At 36.1% G+C, this 27,220-nt stretch overlaps 1 protein-coding gene and 2 long non-coding RNA genes across 11 annotated transcripts in view; 1 reads left to right on the top strand and 2 right to left on the bottom strand.

The window, feature by feature from the left end:
- The window catches only part of LOC100647243 (tyrosine-protein kinase Btk29A), a 328,457-nt gene that overhangs the window by 122,026 nt on the left and 179,211 nt on the right, over positions 1 to 27,220 (top strand). Inside the window, exons 1-2 of one of the 9 annotated variants that reach the window (XM_048414090.1) lie at positions 13,258 to 13,405; positions 22,885 to 23,392. The exons of 5 other annotated variants lie outside the window; for them this stretch is intronic. In XM_048414090.1, coding sequence (XP_048270047.1) covers positions 23,323 to 23,392 — 70 coding nt within the window. In that variant the 5' untranslated portion in view covers positions 13,258 to 13,405; positions 22,885 to 23,322. Of the gene's footprint in view, positions 1 to 13,257; positions 13,406 to 20,016; positions 21,721 to 22,884; positions 23,393 to 27,220 lie in introns of those variants that run through there. 3 more of the 9 variants (XM_048414091.1, XM_048414092.1, XM_048414089.1) reach the window with 3 other exon arrangements.
- On the bottom strand, positions 5,964 to 9,515 carry LOC125386873. The gene is made up of 3 exons (XR_007227405.1): positions 6,748 to 9,515; positions 6,468 to 6,605; positions 5,964 to 6,380 (listed from the first exon to the last, which is right to left on the bottom strand). It is a non-coding gene; the product is annotated as an uncharacterized LOC125386873 (long non-coding RNA).
- LOC125386874 lies at positions 25,082 to 26,841 on the bottom strand. Its single transcript, XR_007227406.1, has 3 exons — positions 26,640 to 26,841; positions 26,378 to 26,550; positions 25,082 to 26,064 (listed from the first exon to the last, which is right to left on the bottom strand). It is a non-coding gene; the product is annotated as an uncharacterized LOC125386874 (long non-coding RNA).

Genomic DNA, 27,220 nt, shown 5'->3' with positions numbered 1-27,220 from the left:
TCGTATGTAATTCAAGAAAATAATATAAAACAAAGAACGTCGTGCTTCTATTATTTCCTCATAAAACGAAAGAAACTTTTCGGACAACCTAATATTACGTATTATAGGTTAGCAACTAAGTGATTGCGGACTTTGTCATTAGGTGGTAATGGCAAAATTCGCAATCTCTTAGTTGCCAACCCAATATTGTGTCTGCATTTTCTTGGGGAACCGTTTCCGTGGTCACGTCTGACGCACGAGATTGCGTCAAAGGGACCCTGATCGAGGGATTCTGATCGAATTGTTTAACCGTTTGAGTCGCAAGCAGCACGATGACGCTGTTTACAGTTTCTGTGGAGAAGTGCCAGTACATTTGAACGATACGAACGACTGTATTTTCTATTTCATTGTTACCTTGTCAATAATTTTTATTGAAAATAACTAGAAATATTTATAAACTAATAGTACCCATATATAATAATATAAATGTATCTCATAAAAATAACAAATATGATTTGGCATTTTTCGACCCTGTTTTTTCAAACACCCTTGCAACTCAAACGGATAATCATAATTTTATTTATTTAATAATGAATTTGCAACGGCACTCGACAGCAAAACTTTCCAACAGTTTCTGTACCGTGTCTTGCTATAGAAAGACTCTCTTCTTTACTAGACGACGGTAGAGCAGTGGTTAGCGTCGTTGGTTGCAAACGTTGCAGATCAGATTCGAATCCCGGCACTCGTAATTCGGTTTTTTCTCCACGATTTCTAAATGAGAAAAAAGCAACTCGGATGAAGACAAAAATCCTTATACAGCAAGCAGCACAGTATCACGATCTATCCACCTCAAATTGTTTTATATCCACATACTAATTCGAATCAAGATACTAGCGCGAATACATTCAATTCTGGTTTTTACAAGGTGAACTTAGCTTAGCAAGAAAGCGCTGGAAGAAATCAACAATGAGCATTCTGCCTCGTTCACTTGAATCTGGTGAACGCGCGCGTGATTGCTGTACCGGGAGTATCAATATAGCAATCTGTTTACGCACGATAAATACGCACGATATTTACTTTCGTTTCACGATCGCGTGAAACTTCTACTTGAAAATGACACGTGCTCACGGGGCTCGCGATATTAAAACCTTCAACGGCACACCAGCTTTTCCTGTGAACGCGTTACGTTTTAACACGTCCAATAACAAGATTTCTGAAGTAAAACACCGTGAAAACGGGATTTTAAGTGTAATATTATGGTATTTCGGTAGACAAATGGATGTATTTGTCATAGGCAAAAAATTCCTGAAAGAGAATAAAACGTTTCGACCACTTTCGTGCAAGATAATTAAAACTCAGCGCTTTAAATATTCGCGCGCAAACAAGCGATAAATCGAGCTACCTTGCGGACGTTTTAAGAGGGCGTTTATTGCTTTAACGTGTTTCATTATCATCATGCGTTAAAGTGATGGTGAGAAGATTTGAAATAGTTTGGTAATCTTCTTGTTCATGCAAAAAAATTTAATAATTGGATTGATTTTTTATTAAAGAATTTTCTCATTTTTCTCGCGCAATTCTAAGCAGAGTTTTTTAAATTGTTGATTTATAGAGGACGTTTAAGATACTTAGAGTAATCAAATATCTGGTCGATTATTTTTTTTTATCATTTAATTTGTATTTTAGAATTTGTCCAGCTGGACATTCAGTAAATTTTTTAGTTTTATTGCTAAATAAATAAAAGGTGGATGGCTACCCCCAACGGGATACCATGTTCGAGTTTGTCTATTTTATTTCTTTAGTGGGGTGTTTTCTGGTCGATTATTTAAGTAACTTATTTAACTTAATGTAGTAATTATGCAAAGTGGTATGTAGTTTTACACACCAGCCTTGCACAAATGAAAGTCTTTAATTTAATGTCACCGACATGTGGTGAAACAACCACTTACAATCAATGAATATTCAGAAAATAAATAGTCGATATTAATGATTACAGATAAATGAACAATAACACATACTCTTTCTTTTAATTTGAATCTAGTAGAATATTTAATCTCGGTTGTGGCAACAAGTAAACGATCAAATCAATAGACACTTTTTTATTGTAATTTTAAAAGTATCAGAAAAATATAAACCTTTTGACCAAACGCGTTAACGTGTCCGAATACTTTTGAATATATTAGTATACTTTCTCAGTGAACATATCAACAATCTCTCAGCTATCGAATTAAAAACGCTTACAAATTTCAATAAATAAAATGAGGTGTACTAATTTGTTAAAACAATTTGGTTGGTATCCATAGTGACGAAAAAATGTCAAGATTGCATCAGTAAAATTTGAAAATAATATAGACGGGAGTTATGATACATTTATTAGAAACATTCATGATAAGTGTCTCACAAAAGTATTCGAACGCTGTAACGCTGTTGATAGTTTTTCATCTTCCTTTGCACCGAATGTAAACATCATTGCTAAATGAAAATATTGGTACGTTCACTTGAGGTTAGGATATCGTTTCAGTAACAGTGTTATGGCCGTTCGCGGAGAGACGCGATCGTGAGGAAACGCGTCAGTGAGAGGCGTAAATTCTCGCTACGATTTTGATAGTCGACGTCGCGAATCAGTCGTTCCCCTGTTTCGATTAGGATAACAGAGGTAGTTCAAATGATTGTAACACAGAATTAACAGGGTTAATATAAGCTTCCATGTTTAACAATATTTAAAATTATAATTAACACGGTGCAAATGATTTAACGATGATACAACTAGTGTATTATTATAATTCGACTCGACTTTATAATATTTCTCCACGTATTCGTTTGACTAAGCGATCTTGATTTTATTTCTCTGAACCTCTCGACGCATTCGGTTTGAATCCTCGTATGACACTGACTGCCCTTCGATTTTTTCCTTTGTCTTCTCTTGGAGACGACCCCCACCACACTCGGGTCTCGCAACCGTTCGCGCTTATGATCACGTATGCCACCTTTTTTCTATAGGTAAAATAACGGGGCGAAGGCGAATCGATGTCTTTTAGAACTCGCTGCCGGACGGCAACTATGCGTTTATCACTACATTGTGTTATATCTCGCCGGTCTTGTAAGACGATCTGTCTGCGACACTGTAGTACCAAGGGAGAGTACCGCGAAACAAACTATATATTAATGCGGTAAATCATAGAAAAAGATTGACTTTTGCAAAACCTATATTAATAAAAATAATTCTTTTTGGCACAAAGTCATCTTTTCGGACGGGTCAAAGTTTAACATTTTTGGCTCGGATGGTCAAAATTAAATGTGAAGAAAACCAAATATGGAATTGAAAATTCGATATTTACATCAAACACGGAGGCGGATCGGTTATGGTGTGGGGGTGCATGGCTGCCAGTGGCACCGGAAATTTGATATTTATTGATGGAATACTTGATAAATATAAGTATTTAAATATTTAAAAAATAACATTAAACAAGTGCCTGTAAATTGGGATTATTGGAAGATTTCCACTTCCAACAAGATAATGATCCTAAGCATACTGCTAGAATTGCGAAAAAATGGATCGTATATAACACATCACACATGCTAATTACTCCACCGCAAAGTTCAGACATAAATCCGATTGAAAATTTATGGGCTGAAATCGGAAAAAGATTAAATAAATTTCAGATAATCTCAAAGCAAATATTGGAAGATAAAATTATAGAAATATGAAACTCCGTTGAGTGTAGTTTTACAAAATCATTGGTTTACAGCATGGAACATCGATTGAGACGCACTATCGCTGCTAAAGGTGGTCCAACAAAATATTAATGTTAAATAATTTAATAATATATGTAGCGTTTAAATACTTCTGTCAGTCACTTACAATGCGTGTTTCTAATAATATAACTTCTACTTACGTTGTTGAATCCTTTTCAAATTTTACTGGCATAATCTTAAAACTTCCGTCTTTCTATTGACATCTGCTTGTCTAAGCAAATTACATTAATGTACATTATTTCGGCCATTCAAGTTTGCATATGTAAGCGAATACTTTCGTCAGCCACTTGGTATATTTACGAGCTCTGCTCAACTGAATATCCATACCGATTTCTCTGCAACGATAGTTCTGTCGCGACCAGTTGAATATAACTGGCTGTAGATGTGTTTCCGCGTAAAGCGTCCCACGTTCAGCTAGCGGCCATGTTCAACGACTGGGTCTGCCTGAGCAATTGTTTACGAGGGTGCGACCGGAGAACGCGGTGATCGTTCGAGCGAACAATAAACATCGGACGCGATACGAAACAGAAGTCGAAGGCGTGCCGATAGATGACGTTTCCTGGTCGAAACAATAGCACTGTTTCGCGGAAGGCTGTCCATCGTGAGATTAGCGGAAAGAGGGTGTCGCTCTAACCAATCGCTCAAGCGGAACGTATCCTGAAATTTTCCACGGGCGTCGTGGAAATTTTTGACGATTTTTAGTGCAACTTTTCTAAATAATTGCTGTTCAGTATTTTAGAGTTGAAATTTCAAGTAGTTGTCGAACGACGAACAAGTAGCACCACGGTTACAGCTTCTTCTGACGAGATCCACTGCTCGTCGAGTTGAATAACCCTGGCGTGTTTTCAAAAGGGGTTTTGCTTATTTCTTTAAAAACACAGAGGTAGCTGTCTTCATTCACTCAAGCCTTCGTAGCATCAGTAACTCGGACGAAATCCATTTGTCCATTTCCTTTACGTTTGCAATTTGAAGGAAATGAATGGTAGAATGGGTTAGCTTCATTTGAAAGCCCATTTCTCTTGTTGTCTCTCGTGGATTGTTTTCAGTAGTTTCTTAAAACGTTATTTCTCAGTCTGTATATTGTGTATACGAAGATAGCCACCTCTGTGCTTCGAACAAATAAGCAAATCCTTTTTGGAAACGTACTAATAATCACAAATAATGTACATTAAAGTAATTTGCTTAGACAAGCAGATGTCAATAGAAAGATGGAAGTTTTAAGGTTAGTTGCCAACCCAATATTTTTCCATCATCTGTTTCTTTATCGCAGTTCTTTTTGTCTTCTAAAGTTGATAATATTTGTGTATAATCGCCTAAGTATCTAGCGTACATCATTAGAAAGTTGAATTTAGGTAAAATGGCGCTGTGGGATCGACATGTACGAAAGAACATGTTATTTAGAATTTCGATATGAACGTTTCGCTTCTGAAAATTTCGTGTAATTTCACAAATTTTTATCCTTCTTCGATGGACTGTGTCAATCAAAAATATGTCCCCACTATGTATATATGTAAATTTAAAAACTTGAAGAAAGAAAAAAAGACCAGAATGGAGGAGATAATGGAATAATTTTGAACGACAAAGATGGTATCCAGAGAAGGAAGACGCGTCTCGTACTCGAGCCATCGTCGGCTAGACACGCCCCATTATACAAACGTAGCTCTCTTTCCTTTATCGGCGGTCCATCTAAAATGGAAAAGTTTCCGCTATTTTTGCTCAGCGGTCCGCCAGCCGCATCTAAAGTACTTGGGCGACGAAGCTAGTGAATAAAAAATCAGTCGGACGATTTCATAGAAGATACGCGTTTAGTCGAAAACTCGGATGAAACGTCGATGATACGAATGCCAGTTTCTGGTCGTTGAATCTATCGTAGAGTGCATTAGCAGATAATCGACGAACATCGTCGGCCAACGAGGAAAAAATGGTGCAGCTTCAGCGGAGAAACGTGGCGACAGATATTCGCGAAGCGACATAAAAATTCAATCTCCTCGATGAAGCGTTTCTGCTTGTTCCCTGGCTCGTTCTATTTCTACGCCTCGGAGCGACGAATATGGAATAGTCTGGGGAATTATGGATCGACGAGTATATATGGAAATTTCGGCTGATAGGTGGAGATGCGTGTTTGACGAGGTAGTTTTGAAAATGCAGATGATTTATTAGAGAAGCACAGTATATGTTCTCAGAGTAGCGAATGTACGAGTATCGATGGATAGTTTGAATTTTTCATCGAGTTTCATTTTTGAATAAACGACCAGAGGGATGAAAGGCCGACGACTGATTGATTTTTCTTTTTTATTCATTTGTTCGTCTACCTTTGGCGTACAAAACATTATTAGTACATGAAATATCAGTAAATGTCAGAATAGAACGAATGTGTCGTCGGGTTGTATAAATCTTTCGACTAGTTTCACATGGAAATAATAAATGGCGAAAGGGGGTGAAAGAATCAATGAACTTTTGTTGTTTATTCATTTGTTCCGATAGCTTTAGCTTACAAAAGATCGTTGGTATATAAAATACCAATAGAATATATTTGCGATTTGCAATCTAATCTCTGATACATTGTGCAGTGTAACGCAAAATAATCTTCACGAAGATATTAAAACTACTAGAACGAAAGAAAGAAAAAATATAATATTTACTGTAGCCTGTAAAATACGACATTCTAAAAGATTTCACAGAAAGTAAATTCTATTAATAACATAATTGAAAGTGAAACAGAGCCACGTACTCACCCAAATTTTTAGCCTTTTCAGCGCTGCGTTGTCCGACGTTAAGCGTGGGCCATGGACTGCCCACTCTTTACAGAGAAGCACACCGTGGGCTGCGTATTTTTTACGAAAAAAGCGCAAGTTGAGCAGACTGAATTTTCACTGCAAAATATATTGATTGTAGCTAAAATAAATTATGTAACAACCTGAAAAGCCTTAATAACCATTTATTTCATTAAGCAATAATAACATGAACAATAGTAAAGTTTGAAATTATATCTTTTAAATTGAAAATGTTACACACTTTGGTTTTCGTTTTGATTTGCCAGTTTGATAATTAATTTTTTTTTGTTTCAACGAAATCATCAGAATGTCAGGTGGATAACATCCGTACACCTTTTTTATCACGCCATTTTAACGCCACTTTTAGCCTAAATTGAGTGGTTATGTGAGAACGCATATATTCGTTCATAGCGCTCAAAGAGTTAAGAAATCACTCTGCATACAGCATATTTGGTCACACATATTACATATTGTTGAGAATTGTGAATCTTAATCGCCAAAATAAATGTATAGCAACATTTACGTTACACTTAGAATTAATGTCCAAATAGTTTCAAATTTATTTAATATGTGATTTACAAGATATTCGTGGATACACATTTGCATGCGTCTCAGCACTTTCTTTGTTTCGCCATTTTCTTTACCACACTACCAACGGAACAGTCGCATTTGTCTGTTTACGAGACGTTGCGCACGCACATACTGTCACACACTCGTACTGATATATGTGTGTCGCTACTAAAATTACACATATCTCAATACATATTAACACATTGCGTGCGGGTCACGAGATGTCTCGTTTTCATGTTTTTTCGACTGAGTCGAAGACTTAAGTAACCAGAGACAAATGTTTTTGTTACGTTAACAGGGTAATGAAGCCTTGCGCATTTTTCTGACTAATAATTAGCAAAACAACTGAATGTTGACATTTCAAGCATGTAAAAACAATGAGCCAGTACAGCCAGTACATCGGTAGATCTGTGCCGATCGTATATCGTACCTTATCATGTGTTTTATTGTTATACATTTTGTTATTTCAAAGTTTGTCTTTTAATTTGTAAGGAAACAGCTTTTCAAAAGTCATTTACATTTTCACTCTGTTACTGACGATTTATAACAAAAATTATTTTATGAAACTGGCCCTAACTCTATAAAAGTAGCAAAATGACACATAAATGTAAAGAAAATGAAAGTCAACTGTGAACTATTGTTTAATAATTTATCTGATGCACCAAATAACACTTACGACGAAAATGAATTCAATGATAGCAGCAACGTTCTTGAATTAAGCGATGCGACTAAACATAGAAGAGGACTGAATAAAAAATATAATACCAAATGCAAATTAAAAATGTGCATATACGCATTCTATTGTTTACTAAAATGCTTCTGGAGAGCAGAGCGCCGTACGTAATGTGTTAATATAATTAACCGCGGTTTTAAAATGTTCAGCGGTGACTGTGCAACGCATCGTCGGATATAAACGTACGATTTACCGAAGGGACGTGTGCGTAACATCGTTTCGTTTCAGCCATTCACGGCAGCCCATATTTCTTCTTAAACGAAACCTAAGCTGTCGCAATAAAAGAGAGACTCGCAGACCGCGTCGCCGTGCAAAGGAAGAGATCTCGATACTCGGCACGTATACCGTGTAGATTCAGCCCGTGTTCCTCGACGAGGGATATTTCTATCGTGACATATGACCGCGGAGCAGAAATAAAAGGAAACCGTATCTTCGTTTCCGATGCGCCATCCTCGACAAGACGTGCGCGCTCTCCCGTCCCTGTGGAAAATGCGTTTTCGTTGCTTCCATTTTTAAGGGGAATCCGACACCGACCAAGAAGAAGGTCACGCGATCGACGTATCAGAAGGCTAAATCACTGACTCGCTCGTATATGGAACAGCTTCGAAAATAATTTTCGTCGCCGTTTTGCCTACGTAACAACCTATCTGCCGGATCTATGGTCCCTGACGTAAATCACAGAAGATTCGTTGAGAATATTTGAATACATCTACGTGGTAGGAGACGCCAGCTCTTTTGTATTTTGCATTGCAACCTATACCGTGCGTGATTTAGTGGGCAGATGATCGTAAGAATGTTGGAAACTTCATGAAAGGACACGACTTGGTATTTTTTCATCTTTTTTGGAAATTTCATATGCTGTTCGTGACTCAGGCTAGAGCTAGTTTCCCTTTTCCAGTTATTCAATAATTTTCAAATGTTTCTTAAAATGAAACACGAGTTCTTGGGTATTTTTTTCTTTCGAGTCTATGCAGAAACAGTTTGCTATCAACGAGGCTACAGTTATATTTATTTATTAAAGTCATTTTCTTTGTAATCGTTTAAATGCTAGCAGACTTGCCAGGGAAAGACAAAAGATCTATTGTCTGTTCTTTTAAGTATGCTTTTTGAGTCCATATGCTGTTCATTATGCTTAGCACATTCTTTTGTTTTGCAACGTGTTCAAAGCACCTAACCTATATTGTCTTCTTGTTTGGACCTCCATCTTTAATTTAGTAAAGAAATTCTATGGATTAGTTACTTAGTTTCATTTTTATCCCAATTTGAAATTGGAGGAACAAGACGCGCATTTCAGACACATTTTATTGTATTATTTTCAAAAAGATAAGAACGCATCGCAAGCACGCAAGAAGTCATGTGCAGTATATGGGAATGAAGCCTTGAAAGAGAGGCAGTGTGAAAATTGGTTTGCCAAATTTCGTTCTGCTGATTTTTCACTGAAAAATGATCAACGATCTGGCCGTCCAGTCGAAGTCGATGAGACCCGTATCAAGGCCATTATCGATTCAGATCGTCATAGCACAACGAGTGAGGTTGCAGAGAAGCTCAATGTATCGCGTACATGCATTAAAAAAAAAAATTAAAACAGCTTGGCTATGTCAAGAAACTCGATTTATGGCTCCCTCATCAGCTTAAGGAAATTCATTTGACGCAACGCATTAGCATCTGCGATTCGCTTCTGAAACGCAACGGAATTGATCCATTTCTGAAACGACTGATTACTGGCGACCAAAAGTGTACAGTTTATAACAACGTTAATCGGAAAAAACCGTGGATGATGCAAGATGAACCAGTCCAGACGACACCAAAAGCTGCAATTCACCAAAAAAAGATTATGCTGTCAGTTTGGTGGGATTATGAAGGAATTCTGTACTTTGAACTTTTACCAAGAAACCAAACGATTAATTCAAACGTGTACGTTCAACGACTCGCCAAACTGAGCGATGCAGTTCAAAAAAAGCGGCCAGAATTGACAAATCGTAAGAGTGTTGTTTTCCAGCATGATAATGCAAAGCCCCACACATCTTTGTTCACTCACCAAAAATTATTGGATCTAGGTTAGGATGTGTTGTCACATCCGCCATATAGCCCTGACCTTGTGTCTTCAGATTACCATTTATTTCGTTTCATGCAGCACTCCTTAAATGGTAAAATTTTTAATGACGCTGATGATGTAAAATCATATTTAATTCAGTTTTTTGCTGACAAAAATCAGGAGTTTTATGAACATGGAATTATGACACTGCCTGATGGCAAAAGGTGATCGACAGAAACGGACAATACCTAATTGAATAATGTTATAGTTTTAAGCAAAAATTTTGAATTTTCTTTCTTATTTAAAATACGCGATTACTTAGTTGCAATCTGTGCAAGCTTTTAAATATTGCAAGGTTTTTCCATCCGTGTTATAGGATGTTTTATTGTACGTTATATCTGCAAAACAAAGATTTCTTTTGCACGGAAAGATGGTTGGCTGCTCTATGTATCGCGTTGAAGACTGATTAATTAACGCGATAATGGAAGATATTACGCGCTGCCGTGAATTACGAAGCGGGAATATTGGTTGGCCGTGGCAGCGTTTGCCGCAAAGTCATCAAAGATTTACCACGAATCCGGCATCGGCCGTAAACTCTACCGCTGTTATTTCTTAGCTTACCGCTAGCCTGGCCGCAGCTACACCAGCGTGAACAACTTGCACGCTGAAATCGCTCGTTGGTTGCCGTCACATCTAAACTATATCTCTCAAATGAACGTAAATACGTCGAATATCGTTCCATATTTATAATCGTCCTCCGGTTCTTTAACCAGGTTAACGCATTCTATGGCGTACAAATATTACGTGATTTATCGTCCATACTCACAATTTGTCGTTACAGTGACCCACGCCCTCTATTCGTTACCAATTGTGCTCGATAATGGCTAGAAAATGACAAGAATTAGCATGAAGAGAAGGTAGTAGAAAATACATAAAATATTGGGATATATATTATTATTGTGTATCGATGGATGATAAACATTCATAAAATATTATTCGATTAATTAATTTGTATTATATGGCAAACATCTTGCTATAGACATTTGTAGAAAATGTCTTATAATACTAATTTAGTTCGATTAATTAATCTATGAAATTATCTAATAATATTAACGCTTTGTGGTCGTATTGAATTGGATATGATAGCTGCGCTATTCGAAATTAATTTCCATCGATCGGACAGTATAACGTAATATGATATTGCAGTATCGTGGGCGAAAGACCTAAGAGATATCGGGCGAACTATAAACAATGTCGCGAGAAAGCCGAAGCGTCGACTGGCCCAACAATATATCGTCGGTCTTTCGATGGAATAGTTTCACGGAATAGGCCTACGTGACCCTGGCCACGAGCGGTTGCGAAACACGAGCGTGGTGGGGCTAAGACAAAAACAAGGGCTTGCTAAGGACAAAGACGAATTAGCAGTCAGTGTGAGTTGAGAAGCCAGAGAGTGTGAGTCGGGAAGTCAGGGAGATGGTGTTGCTAGTGTTGTTGAGAGTGTGGCCCGCGTGAGAGGGAGCATTGGATCGGTGGTGACTAGAGTTGCAAATTAACTATTTGATTGTCTTAATTATAATACGTTATTGTGATTAGTTCACGTTAAACAACCATCGTTTTCTGTTTAACCATCTGTTTAATCCGTTTATTGTGAATAAAGTAATTGTAGTAAAGATTCTACAATATAATATAATATACCATAATTTTGTATATAGCAAATAACTTGTAAAATCTTATTTAGAATTCTATGTGTTTTCGAAGCGTGTTTACGTAGATAGCAGCTAAAAGTAGACATACGACCAAAGCAGTAAAAACCTTTCAGTCACAGAGAATTTGTAAAAATTGTCTGTGTAATAGAATTCTAGAATACCCAGTTTCTACAAATCTACAAATTCATTGTTATTATTAGTTGACAGTATTTTGTGCAAAATACACCGAAAATGTATTTTATAATATTTTCTTTCTACTTGTATAATCAAAATATTAAATGGATGGAACAGGTTAGTAGTGAGACCGGGCAAAATGAACCGTGTTAACTGGTTTCAAACACACGGCTAGAAATTCTGAAATGCGTAACATTTATTGCGAAATATCGTGGTCGAGCGAGAGGGAAAATTTCGAGGAAAAAGACAAAACGAAAGCAATTTACGAATAATTACCTAATTGCTTTACAAGTTAATTGCCATAATGCAGAAGTAATAACAATGGCAGCAACGGTTGGCATTCGTTATTATATGCAGTCGCGTTATTGATGATTAATGTATTTGCGTTTTCAGTTATTAATTGTTAGCCGTAATTAAGTTTGGTACGTATGGTAATCGGGCGAATGCGGTTTAACGCGTTGATGTGGTTACGAGGAAACGAGAATCGAAAAACGTAAACGGATTGAATTTGCAACAAGCGTGCATATATCGAGAACATTTGTGTTTTAATCGTTTCAAATATTCGCAAAATGTTCTAACTTTTGTTGAAACTATTCCTACGACGATTCATATTAAAAGAAATATCCTTCTCCGTTAGTTTTATTGTACAGTTATTAAGAGAGATTTCTAACTTAGAATTCTAACTCAAATAGTTCTATTCTATAAATAGTCCTATAAGCATAATTTTGTATAATATTTCAATTCTCTACTTCAGGTGAAACGTTAGAGCAAAGATAGGATACATAGCCATATTATTCTTAATCCTCAAAGTATTGGTTGGCAATTAAGTGATTGTTATTAAAATATAAATTAAAACTTATATTTTTATTACTATATGAAACAATTCAATTTCTTATGATAATATTATAATTATATTATTTATAAATTTAGTTATTAAAATATAAATTAAAACTTATATTTTTATTACTATATGAAACAATTCAATTTCTTATGATAATATTATAATTATATTCTTTATAAACTTAATTTTTAAATATATAGAAACGAATTTCCCGTGTGAAATTCAACTTTCACCCATGCTAACAAATCTATAGTATTTAATTACATATTTGAAAATATATAAAGGATTTTTTCACGCAACACTGATAATTCGTTTATTTCATTCTTACAAAATATGTCATTTTAAATGGTATTTTAATTAATGTGCCAATTGTTTAAATTTTTATTATAATATTAATTCTAATTGTGAAAACATTGTGCAAAGGGGCACCAAAAATCCAATATATTTAACCTGTACACTCGGCGTAAGATTCTTTTCGAAACCAATAAGTGGCTGACCAAGACCTTCGGCCCGTTACAATTCATGGATTTCTAAGAGTGAGGACCTTGAGAACCGCTACAGTTAAAATACAAGCTGTCAGAGAGCGCGAAGAAAAGGCACGGTGGAAAATGAGCGAGAGAAGGCGTGTAGTAGAAAGGCATGGAAGAAGGGGCCAAGAAGCAGGCGATTCACGTTGGCCAGGGAAGGGAACTTCGCAGACTTCTCAGTCAGAGAAGCTCCGCGAGCCACGGCACACCTGGTCATCGACGCGTGAACGCGAATGTTGCGCGTGTTCCGTGTGTTGCGTTCGTCAGTGACCGGTAAAACGGTGAACAATCGAAGCAAAATCGCGTTTTCGAGGTGCAGTTTCCCTATTAACACGTTGACACGCGAATGTGATATATCTTCTTCCTACAATATACCGCAATATTCATAGTCAAACATTATGCATTTGTAGAGCAATTCGAAGATAGAAAAATGCATATAATAGAGAAAAATATGTAAAACATTGAAAGTATAGCTTCTATTAGTAACATTTAACAAATACATTTTTACGTAAATTTATATCTTGCAGAGTAGATAAATTAAAAATTAGAATCTCGGTAGAAAATTCTTTTATCTATCGAGTATTATAAATAGCACTATACTTTCGACATTCTATATATTTTATCATATTTCCCGCGTTCTGTGCAATTTTCAACTTTTAAACTTCCTAAAAATATATTAATAAGTGAAATAATTCTTTATCTAGATTTCATTCTTTTTTTTTCTTTTTCTTTTCTTTTTAATCATATTCGAAAAATTATGAACTTGCACGAATATCCCTAGTTTAATCATAACGTTCCGTTTCTGGGGAATATGCATGTCGCGTTTGCGCACTATTTTTCAGACAATCTTGGTTATTTGTGTTATTGGAAATTGTTTAGTCGATGGCATTTATCTTATTTTAATCATCCTTAAGAATTTAGATTCGAATTCTACTTCTAATAAAACGTGGGCCAAAAGTGCAAACCGACACTTTCTTTAAGAATGCGATAGGAGACGCTCAGCTTGGATAGTGGTTCTGTTCGTTGCATTTACTATTTCCAAAGATTCGTGGAATTTCTCGTTTAGGGATTTTCCTACATCGCGTGGCTGATGCAGCAAGATACTTTAAAGTGACTCTTGGTGCGAGTAGCATTGCGAAGGATTTTAATCGCAAGAAGGAAAGTTTGAATTTTGGTGTACAAAGTGGAAGTTGGAAGCTTGAGTAGAGTTCCGGTTTGTTTCAAAATTTCCGTGAGTTTATTGTCTAGGGATTTTCGTTTGGAACATGAACTTCCAAGATAGTATTTTCACATTATTCTTAGCGCGAATGTATGCCTGGCAAATTATTCAGTTTAGAAATTTATTGTTTAGGGATTTTCGTCTGGTTGAATTTAAACACATCCTATGTTTCGCTGGAATTGCAAACATTTCTCACAAATATGAATATCTTGAATTGAAGGTATCTATTGCATTGGCAACTAAGTGTTTGCGGATTTTGTCATTAGTTAGTACTGACAAAATCCGCAATCAATTAGTTGCCAACCAATAATAAATAAACCAAAACTAGCTCAATATTTAATTAGATTTGTAAATATATCATTTAGCAACTTTGGATAGTGGAAGCGATATTAGCAATAATAGTTCTCGATGTGGATGAAATTTTCGAGTTTTTGATCGTCGGTATGAGCATTTGAATTTGATAAATGTGGTCAGTTGTGGATCGCAAGAATATTACATTTCGGAATTGATTGCAGAGCAATTGTATCTTAATCCACGCAAATGTCTTATATATTCTCTTTTAATTAATCTAACAATCATAATTCAAAATTAATTAATTTAACATTAATTAAAAAATAAACAACAAATTTTAATTTAATTTAACAATCGATCTATACAGTTTGCAATCACTTCACATTACCTAACATCGGAATACTATTCTCCTTACAACCAGTCTGCCGACAACATACAGTGTGCACCCAGCGACTGCATTCCAATCTGCTCAGACCTTTAACAGTCCAAGAATATACAGCGTTGTTCAAATATTTCGCTCGCCTATTATTTTCAAAGGATTTTCGTTTGCAAGAAAACGACAGAGAAAAATATGTGAAATATCAGGAATCGTAAGAATTAACCTTACGCATGCGAGTAGCATTGAAAAGTTCTACCACTTTAAGCCATAAAATATACTGAGGATTATTGTATTGGCAACTAAGTGATTGCGGATTTTGTCAATGCCATCTAATGACAAAACTCGCAATCACTTAGTTACTAACCGAATATTAATGTAAAGTGTTCAAATTTATCAAAGTATTTGATAATTTAATTAAAATGAAGAAACAATCGAACGATTTTTAAGTTACAATCTTTTAGAAAAGAAATCTTTAAAATATTTCAATATTGTGTATTGATACGAAACTTTTGAGCAATAGTTTAGTGGAAATAATTGTTGAAGAATAGAAAGAAGCTGGTGGCTATTGTAATCTTATTGGGTTGGCAATTGTCTCAAGGGATGATATGGTAGAAATATTCCAAACCAACGAGGAAGATTCTCAATGATCTACGTTTTAGAGCGCCATCTTGGAATTATTTCCATCCCATTTCTCACTGTCTCACTGTGAAATATTCTAAACCATCGAGAGAAATGCTCGATGATTGATATTCCGGAGAATCATTTTGCAAAGATTTTAAACGAACAAGAGTCAACGACGATTTTCCAGACAGAATATTTTAGGAAATATTGCGGACGAAGTAAATAAGAAACTACTCAGGACACGTCAAGTAAGAGCATCCCGGTGGAACGATATAAAATTCCCAGTGCAGCCAGGATTGATGATCCGGCAATATGTTCCGTTTCCCCATGAAACACGAGGCCACTGTGTCCCACGAGCTACGTTTCCGGAGTAAGCGGTCGCCAGGATGAAACCTGGCCAGAAACGACGGAGGCGTCAGGTGCGACGAACCGTTTTCAATAAGTTGCTCTCGACGTGCACTAGCCATCGATCCTCCACATCACCGCTTCAGCGAACAGGATTGCTCTGTTCTCGGATTTTTATGACGATCGCGGAAGAATTTTAAACGAAATCGAGCAGAGATGTTGGATACCAAATCGATTCAAGATTTCTGTCAGATCTTCATCACGAATGCACTAAGGATCTACGAGAATTTTTTTCATGTTGAATTGTGATTGTAGATTTCTGAGAATTTGCTTAGTACTTTAAAAATTGGAATCTGATAGTCAAATCGACTGGAAATTTCGAAGGATCTTTTCTAATAATTCTACAAGTTTATAATTTGTGATTTATTAGGTTGGCAACTAAGTGATTGCGGATTTTGCCAATACCACCTAATGGCAAAACCCGCAATCACTTAGTTGCCAATCAAATAGGTTAGGTTTGTCGACGGTCTCCTGTACCAAATCGATCAAAGATTTCTGACAATATTTTGATCGTTTCTAAGGTGTGAATTTCTTTTATTTTTGCAATTTTTTAAAGTTTGATTTTGGAATTACTTATTGGTGCTGATCAATTAATAAACTTGTGAAAATCTTGATACACTAGTGTTATGATAAAAAGTGAATACGACGGTTCTTCGTTGCTATAATATTAGTGGAATAAATCGAAAGCAGACGCATAATTGTATTCGCAAATATTTCTCAGCCATTGCCGTATTTATTTCTGAAACGATAGATACACTTTTATCGCGATCATCTTATCAAAGCTGTCAAAAATTCATGACTATCCATGTACGATTTATCGTCATAAACAAAGGTCGTAAATATAAAACGTTCTGCAAGAGAAGCCGATTGTACGTGGAAAGCGATAAACCATATTTCATATCGATAGTCGTTACGATACTTTGGGGATAGCCTTGCTGTAAAATTCGAAGGAAATTTAATACCAATTAAAACAAATGAGGAATTCACGATCGAATAATTCAACGAGTAATGAAATATTTTTTTTATGCCAATTATCGATCGCTGTTAATACATACCAATGTATTGTCGAAAGTAATTTGATACAGTCGAATATTATATCGTAGAATTTCTCCTGTTTCATATACATTCAACTTTAACAATCAAACGTAACATCGTAACGAGAAATCTTGATGGGCAAAGTTGTTTTTCAATAAACAATAATATTATTTCATATTGCTCGTAAAATTCAACACGTGACTAAATGTACACACTAACATCGTAACACAAAATACGAGCAGGAATGGTCGATAAAATAGTATCTAGACATTGTGACATTCTTTGCAATATTTGATTAACAATGTTCACTAGACTGCCAACTTCCTATTGTTGACCTCGTCATCGTTGTTTAAATTAGAATGTACACATAAATTAGAATGTCCATATATTTATATCGTTTAAATCTTATCGTGTTCGTTATTACTGTTATTTTGTTTTATTACTATAGTATAATGTTGTATTGATAACAAACAATTTATTAACAACGATTTATTACGTACGATCGTTTTACAAAACAAAAACTGATCAGTTGCGCATTGTATATACTTTCAAGTTTCATTATCCTGGCACACTATTCATGTTCAATACCGAAAAAAACAAATGACTCATTGCCGCATCATGTAACATCATTTCTCTCTACGTTTCAATCTATGTGGTTTGTCTAATAATCATACACCAAATGATATAATACTGGGTTGGCAATTAAGTGATTGCGGATTTTGTCAATACCATCTAATGATAAAATCCGCAATCACTTAGTTGCCGATATATGAAAGAATATTAATATTAATATTGCTGGGATAAGAACGTATCGTTGTAACAAATCATAATTGTTTTTCTCACAAACAAACAGTTTACGGAAGATCAAGGATAAAGTGAGATTTGATGATAAGAGATACTTATAAGCGAAGCGAATGCGAAACAATATGTTCCGGTTTCCATGAGAATTTTCCATCGAGTATGAACAGCCAGTTAAATTTCACGATGGCTAACTTCAACAAACAGTATCATATATTAGTTTGCGAGACACAACACAAGATGCAGTGCAAGTACGATCCTGAAGCAAGACGCGAGCAGAAACTGCTACACTGCAAACTACAATCTTCCGAAAGACCTATCAACTACAGCTTAGGTTTACATTTAGTGTCAAGGATGCGGCGACTGTTGGCAAAATCGCAAATCCTTAGGGCACGCGGGAAACTAGGATTTAAGAAACGAAACACATTAAACATACTGGGTTGGCAACTAAGTGGTTGTGGATTTTGTCATTAGATGACATTGACATTGGTTCGTTTCTTAAATCCTAGCTTCCCGCGTGCCCTAAGGATTTGCGATTTTGCCAACTGTCGCTGCATCATTGTCCTGGATCATTGAGAAATAAAAGAAGGATATTTCCTAAATGATTCTTCAGAATGTAAACCATTGAGAATTTTTTACATTGGTTTATAATATTTCTAGCATATTTTTCTTTGAGACTTGGATCATTGAGAAATAAGAAGAAAATATTTCCAAAACGATTCTTCAGAGTTTAAACCATTAAACATTTTTTACATTGGTTTATAATATTTCTACCATATTTTTCTTTGAGACTTGGATCATTGAGAAATAAGAAGAATATATTTCCAAAACGATTCTTCAGAGTTTAAACCATTAAACATTTTTTACATTGGTTTATAATATTTCTACCATATTTTTCTTTGAGACTTGGATCATTGAGAAATAAGAAGAAAATATTTCCAAAACGATTCTTCAGAGTGTAAACCATTGAGAATTTCTCTCGTTGGTTTAGAATATTTCTGCGATGATTTTTCAAGATTTAAATCAGTGAAAAATGAGCAGATATTTTTTTCCATAAATCTATAATATTTCTAAAATGTATTTTTGCATTTAGACTAGAGAGTATTTTGAAAAAGGAGCAATATAAGAGATTTTATTATTCCATCTTGGTGGATGTGTGAATACAATGAAACTATGAAACGAGGATTTCCCACTCGACAAAGTAGCCCAGTAGAGTAGATTGTCATGCAAGGACAATCAAATTTTACGATTATAGAGCTGAAAGAAGTAATATACCTTCAAATTGAGGATGAAAATCTGAACTCATAGGTCAACGTATCGCATAAAAGTGGTAGAAAGAACATTGCTAGGATCCTTAATTAAATATTCTAATCGTAAAAATAAATTATTTCAATTATATCACAATCCTCCTTCTTCTCATTTTCCATCACATTTAGAATTTATTATTCATAACCAAACTATGTAATGCCACAGTATATAGTTGAAACGGGCACCATGTACCACACATTAATTCTACTCAAATAATTCGTGTAAAATTCTACTAAACCAATTCCCATTTTCTCCAAAAATAAACCAACTATTTTTCATTTCCATTAGATCTACAATTCACTATCCATAACCAAATTGTGCAACGTTACAGTATAAATTGGCTAAAAGCAACACTGTGAATCGCATACAAAATGTTCACACACATACACATGTTCTCTAATTTTTCCCAAAATAATCCAACCATTCTCCAATTCCATCACAGTAATTACTAGTTATTATCTCTTTTTATATTTATTTATATCACCATTAGTTACTAAATTAAATTAGTACTCGCTATCAAGCGCCATCTTTAACTTTTACCTTGTACCTCCAAACAAGTTTTCTCCGCTGAACCTGCCAAAATTCTATTTTCTATTGGGTTGGCAACTAAGTGATTGCGGGTTTTGTCAATAGCACCTAATGACAAAATCCGCAATCATTTAGTTGCCAAGTGTGCGAGTGACGCGATATCGCGCGTACAACGTTCGCCTTCTCTTCATGTCTTCGTATTATGCAAATGTACGGAGGAACGTTGCAGCCAGACAAGTGGTTAATAATACGTCTGTTGATAATGGGCCACGTTAGTTTCCGTTCACTTAGCCGGCACGCTGGCCAACATTAAGGACTTTCAGTCGGGGACAAGCTCGATAGATTCGGTGCTTATTCGATAGGAAGTTGCCACGACTGCTCCTAACCTTGCATAGTATGACTCGATTATGGATCAATGCCAATTGTGGTAGCAAAAGCAAAGAAATTTGGAAATGATTGTGTAGTGGTTGATTATACAGTGAAGTGGAAGTTGAAGTGCAATTAATATTTGATTTGGAAAGTTGGATGATATTTCCAATCGAAGCTCGTTTTCAATTTTGCAGTTTCCTGTTTCATGTGAATTCGATAGGAATAATACAAATGTGCTGATGAGACGTGTTTAATTAATTATCTTTTTTTTGTGGTTATTGAAGTCTTCATGATTCTTCATGATTATTAATTTAATTCTGATAATCCGTTCTGTTTTTATCATTTACGTAGCATCTCGTGAAATTTGTTGAAATTAGATGTCTCAATACGAAACTCGAATTTCGTCTGCCATATTATGGCTGTCAAAGTTTTCTATAAAATAAGGAGGGGGGGAAAGAAAAAAACCTTTGTTTGAAAAATTTCTAGAATCAATTTACAACTTACAAGGTTTAAGTACAAGTTTAGGTACAATTTACATTCTACTGGAGTCTGTATTATGCACAAAATTCATCAGCTGTTGCCTTAACATTCGAGAAAAACTAGAAACTTACAACTTGGAGAAAGTTGCAAAATGACTATGAGTTAAAAGTTCAGCAAAATGCTTGTTTGTTGTTTATCAAACTTTGAAAAAACTAACAAGATATTACTTGGAATAAGTTGCAAAATAACATTCATCGGTTACGTATACTAAGTCGTTTATACGCAAAAGTTATCAATAGTGGCTTAAAACTTCGAAAAATCATTACCTCGACAGGTTTTTCAAATAACGTATACGATATATCTAAATGAAAAATAGCTGCAATCGACAGAAATTTTTTATCTTCAATTTTTATTACTACCATTCCTTATTATACAACTGAATATATTTTTATCAACAGAGCAATGTTTCTAGAACAAGCCAAGGCTAAAGGTTGATTTCCAATTTTCAATTGGCCAATTTTAATATTACGAGACTTGTTTTTGTCTGATATCGTCGTTAACTAATTTCACTGATAATATTAATTTTATCAGGTTTTGAATTTCATTTCAATGATATCAAATTTTCCTGGTCATATAAAAGTACTACCAAGTGATACAAAATTTATTATAGTCGGATTCAATTAATTATATAATTGCAATGATAAATACAGAAGTGCAGGAACAATTTTTCTACCCACTCTAACTATACGGTGCTATTAAAATAATTGTACGTTCGTCATCGTGCACGATGAGCGTCCGTGGTCACGGACGAAACATATGGAGACAGAAGTTATTCGAGGGGCGCAGCTGACTTGACTACAAATATCGTGGCTGGTGTTGCAGAAACTCGATATGAACGGTGCCGCTCGCCCTTGTGCCAATAAACTGTATTGCAGCTCGTATCTCGCCGCTAGAGCCATTAGCTTGTCGAATCCTAATGCCGATTGCGATTATTACGATCTGCCAATCGCCTATTTCAAATGCGACTCGCGATCTTTAACGTTTCACGTTTCCGGTCCCTGATTATCTCGCTCAGAATCTTTCTCGGTTTGTGCATTTGGTCTACGATGGAGAACCTAGTGGAGTTAAATTTAAGTTCGTCTATGAGACGTGAAATTTTCCGAAGATTTCTCTCTTCCAAGGGAAATATAGCAAGGTCATTGGTTTACAGTAGATTTCTAAAATTAGTATTAGTAGTATACTAGTATTATATTATATATATTATATATAATAGTATATTAGTATTTACTATAGTAGTATAGTAGTATCTACAGAGTATGAATTAATTCGTCACTGGAATTGTTAATATTTTGCACGTGGTCGTTTATTTATTTAGGATTTTTCAGTATCTTTTTCCAGTCTTCCATGGTAACTTGTCTTATCTGCTTTCTCATCCACAAAAACATTCATTTTACCGACCTGACAGCCTCGAAGCTCGTATCTTCCAACACTCGAATTAGCCATGTCGCATTTAACGCGTTGACTTTCACGGGAATTTTATACATTGAGTTGGCAACTCTGTCAATAGGTGGTATTGACGAAATCCACAATCAGTTAGTTGCCAACCCAATATATATAAAATTCCCACTCCTGTACAGTCTGTTGTATTAGCAACTAAGTGATTGCGGATTTTGTCAATAGGTGGTATTGCTAACCCAATGTATTGTCGTAATGGGTTGAAATATACTACATGATAACATTTTATTTTTGCAAAATATTGTGTATATATATTGTAAAAAACTCACACATATTGTAAAAAATTTAATTCATGCTATTTGTCTTATTTTAAAGACACTCGCGGCTAAGAAATACTTGGTTACAATTTTTCTAATCACATCCTTCCTCGTTCGATATTATCACTCATCCTTGCGTACTTTACTCTTCATGCTACTCTTAATCTGGTTACTGCACACTAATTATCTACGTTACAAGTCGTTACACTATTATATCCGCTAACGACCCTGTCGCTAATTGTCTGCTTGTTGCACCTTTTAATCTCTGGTATTTTCTCTACCATTTCTTTCTTTACCTTTTTAATCCCATCTTCCTTAACAATTCCTTCACCAGTTCCGATCTTCTATCTCTTAATATAATTCTCTACGCTTGTGTTTAGCCTGCCTTCTCTTGTGCAGTCTGTTGTATTAGTTTGGCAACTAGGTGATTGCGGATTGTGTCAATACCACTTAATGACAAAATCCGCAATCACTTAGTTGCCAATACAACAGAGTGTACAGGAGTACTGACTACTAGAAATGTAGTGGAACTGACGTTGTAAAAATTTAATCCACGAGGTTTTTATCTTGTTTGAATCATGTTAAAGGACCTAGTAACGTGAGTCACTGAGCCATCGCGGCAGTCAACGTGTTAGGAAATCTTTCTCAAACGAATCTCAGTTAGTCAGATGTATTCGTGTCGAAAACGTCGATCGGTGTTTCCACCCGCTTTAGAATGATGCCGAGTGTTTGCACGAGGTGAGCAACGGAAATGACGAGGCTGTGCAAGTGAACATAAACGCGGTGTTTCGTGCTCTACCACATTTCTCACGCATCTGGCCAGAATCCCGTTTGGATTACGTCGTAGAAGGAGGTGGAACGCGCAGCAACCAAGAAAGGGGTTGGGCTGGTCTTTTCACAGGAAATTGTGGTTCTGTGAATGCCGTTTGGATTACTCAAGAGCGTCCAACCGATGCCTGATTTCGGGAATCAGCGCCAGGCAGCCCCGGATCCTCGCATCATCCTCGTTTGAGAACATCTCAGGCATGAAGGAGCGCGAGATGAAACTCTTTGGCTGCCGATGGTCCTTTTGGAATTTCGCGACTAATCTCGCAGGTTCGTCATCCGGATATTATTGAACAAACGAACGTTACACAGCAGATACTATCGTCTCTCTCTCTCTCTCTCTCTCTCTCTCTCTCTCCCCCTTCTCTGTCCCTCTCTCTCTCCCTCTTCTCTGTCCCTCTCTCTCTGTCTCTTATTTGCCCTCGCGCGTTTTCTTCCCTGATCATCTGATCATCGACTACTAATGCTGAAATAGCGAAAAAACAGGGGAAATCAGGTGAAAAGTACGAAACCACTGCGGGACCCGCATTCTCATGTCTCCACAGAAACATCCTCATTGTCAGAACTTTTTAAATTTAAATCGCTCATGATCCTCGTAGATAGCAAATTACATAGCCGGAAGCGCGCTCGTCTGGCTACCTTCTTTTACCAACGAGCAAAGATTTCACCAAAATTGGACACGCGCCGTTCTACGTAGCAATCTGCTGATTGTAAATTCGACCGTGAAACGTCTTCACCGGGTGTTAGGAAAGGTCGAATCGAGTTTTCGTATCGATATCGAAGGAATCGACGAACGAAACGAGGCCATTGTTGATTCGACCCAGTTTCCCCTAGAAATTTTCTAGTTTCTCACGGCGATTCGTTTGCGCTAGGGAAATTTTGGTAGAAATTGAAACGAAGAAATTACTATAATCTGAGATGTAACTAATATACGTGTCGGATTCAGAATGGACGTTGTGTTTAAAATTAATCGCCAGAGTAAGTGGTATTGCGCTGCTTTGACGACAGACCAAAAACTATTGGGTTGGCAACTCGAAAATTGTCACTAGTGTAGACATCTAACTGTGAAGCGCAATAAAAACTTTAATTATTTGCTGAATTATTTGAAGTTACTACTCATCGCTGCTACGTATCCTGTGGCGATTTCACGCAAATTGTTTCTATTTCTTATGTAAAGGGCGTCTTGGTTATAATGGGTTGGCAACTAAATGATTACGGATTTTGTCAATGCAACCTAATGGCAATATCCGCAATCACTTAGTTGCCAACCCACAATATGTCTTCTTCGGTTAATTACAGAAAGTATAGTCTTTTCTATGTAATTTGAGTGATATCGAAGGACGAGTAGCTCTCGAAGAATATTTTTCTTATGTCATTTTCCTGAGTCTCTTCGAAGGTCGTTGATGTTTTTCCCTTGCGTGTTGCAGCTGACATTAAGATGCAAAATTATACGATGTCGAAATAATTTTCAAAAATAACAAAGAATTTTCTCTGGCGTATAATTTCATTGTAAAATTTTCATTTATAACACGCGCACAAACAATGGCGACATTCTAGATTTGGCTAATGCTTTGGACGAATTTCTGTATAAATATGACAATATTCTACGTGAATTTTAGATTAAGTATGAAATTAAAAGTATTTAGAATTGTTTACAACATTCCTTCAATGATGTTATGTCTTTTTAACTAGCCTTTTCCAATATATTTAAGTTCAGAAAAAATCAAAGTCAACGACCAATTTGTGAAGTATTAGGTCGGCAACTAAGTGATTGTGGCTTTTGTCAATGCCGCCTAGTGACAAAATTCGCAATCACTTAGCTGCCAACCCAATATTAGCAAAACTTGTCAAAGTCGGATGGCACGATAATATTTGTCAACTCAAAGTTTCCTCGAGAGTTAAGGTTTTTATTATTATTAGCATTAATAAATATATTGTTAAGAGTTAAACGTTATGTTGAAATTTAATATCCCCGGAAGAGGGCAAAGAGGTCCTTTGTACATTGATCATGTGATCCTTTATCCTACTCGCATAATTTCCCTCTTTCCTTCTCGATCCTCTAATTTCCTCTAATCTGTTCCACTTTAACCCTGCACGCGTATCATCACTCAGCCAGATTCATTCAAAAGTTAAATGAACTCGTTTACAGAATTTTATCTTGGCCGTGCGCGTTTCGGTAACATTTATCCCGAATATAACCAAATTTATTCCCTTTGTTTCCTTCTCCGCTCGGATGTGATTTCAAGTCAACGGCCAGTCGCGTTCTCCTTTCACTCTGCTTCTCCTCCCTTCTGTCTCTTTTATCTCGTTTCTCCCTATCCTTTTCTCATTCCAACCGATCGTCTCGTCGTTAACGTGCCATTGATCGAGGGAGACCGGAGTAATATCCGTTTGAGGAATCAGCACGGAAGCTCCGCCAGTATCTCTGCTTCCGGTGCAGACGTTCGATCCCCTTTGATCGCGCATTCTTTTTGCCCCGCCGTCTGTTTATTTATTAACCAAACGGATGAAGGCTCTTCGCCCGGTGTCATATCTCCTTTCCAGCTTCCTCTTTCGCATCCAAGCAAATAGGAAGCGAGAGAATGTGTTCTCGTGTGGTTCGGTGAAATGTTACTTTTGTAACGCGTGCGTGCGCGTTAGCAGACTGTGCTTGTGGTTAAGTTAGGTTATTTCGATTGAATTTGAAATTGAAAAGTGATTTATGGTTTTTTCGCAGATATTTGAAGGGAAAGAGTTGGCCGACGTAGTATTGCGCCTGTAGCGTTCTGTGTTTGTGAAATATCTAGAGCCCATGGATTTTAGTTTTAGATCTTTGAAAGCTGTTTAACCCTTTGCACTGCTATGTGGAGTGTGACTTGACATCAGTTTTTATCTCAGCAGCTCCTTTGTCGAGTCCCACTCGACATTCTTTCATGTCCCACTTTTTTTTTTGTGATTGCATCCTGGAAATTGTTTCAAAATATATCATAACTTAATAATTAGAAAATACAACAATAGTGTGAATAAAATTGGTATTCAAGTCAATTTCTTTCTTCTTTTATTTATTTAAATTGTCTTATTCTGTGGTTAAGGTAGATTTCTATTAGAACATTTAAAAGGCTGGTAATGAAATTGAAATAAAATTCGCAGTGTAAAGGGTTAAAGGAAGAAAATTGTGAAAAGGTACGGTTTTTCAGGCAGTTCTATTACGCTTTCCAAGGAATCCTGTAAATACAGCAAATTAAATTTAAAAGATACTGTTTGCCATGCTATTACCTTTCTCTGCTTTTCAATGTATGATTGTGATATGTGGTTGATCGCTATAGCTTCTCAACGGCTATCATCTCAGTATATTATAGTTTTTTAATGCTAAGAAAAAATGTTGAAAAATTGTTTATTTAAAATGCTGGAACATCTGACAAGAATACATCGTACGTATTTTAGTAGATCTGTGAAAGCGAGGTAATAGTGAAATTAGGAGGGCTGGCATTTTTATTCGAACGTAAATACTAGCTAATTCACGAGAACAATTACGAACCTGTCCCTGGGTCAGTCGTAACCCACCACCCATTAACGTGGATAATTTCATTACTGCTGGCTGCACGATCTACAATTATGAGCCGGTCTTTTGCTTTCGTGCGCGATTCCATAGTCGTTGTTAAATACATTGGCGTAGTTCTCGTATTCTCTCTGGTGCGATTTAAATCGAAAAGAAATGAACAATTGCTATGAGCTGATTATCGAGCATGTTACGCGAGGTTATGTAACATCTGAAACGTGTCAGAGAATGTAAATGTGTATGTTTCTATCTATAGTTATAATTAGCTGGCACAAGTGGCACAGATATGAATTTTACGCGTTTCGTAAAATTACTATATTACAAAATGTGAACGTAGAAAAATACGTTGTTCGAAATATGCATTTGTCGTTTTCATCGAACGTTCTCTTCTGCTGAATAATCGAACGACGTTAGTGAAAAACGTTTAATAACGTAAAATGTAAACTGCAAGCTCGAAGGAAGCTTGTCCCTAGAATTGCGCTGTGTTTCGCCGAATTGCAAACGTTTCGTTTCTCTGGTATATTTAAACAAATACTAATGAAAATTCTAGTAATTACTCG

Source organism: Bombus terrestris, chromosome 18 (assembly GCF_910591885.1).
Source record: "Bombus terrestris chromosome 18, iyBomTerr1.2, whole genome shotgun sequence".
In the NCBI taxonomy this organism is placed as follows: domain Eukaryota; kingdom Metazoa; phylum Arthropoda; class Insecta; order Hymenoptera; family Apidae; genus Bombus; species Bombus terrestris.
The sequence above is the reverse complement of the archived record's forward strand: the minus strand, read 5'-3'. Positions and strand labels throughout refer to the sequence as shown.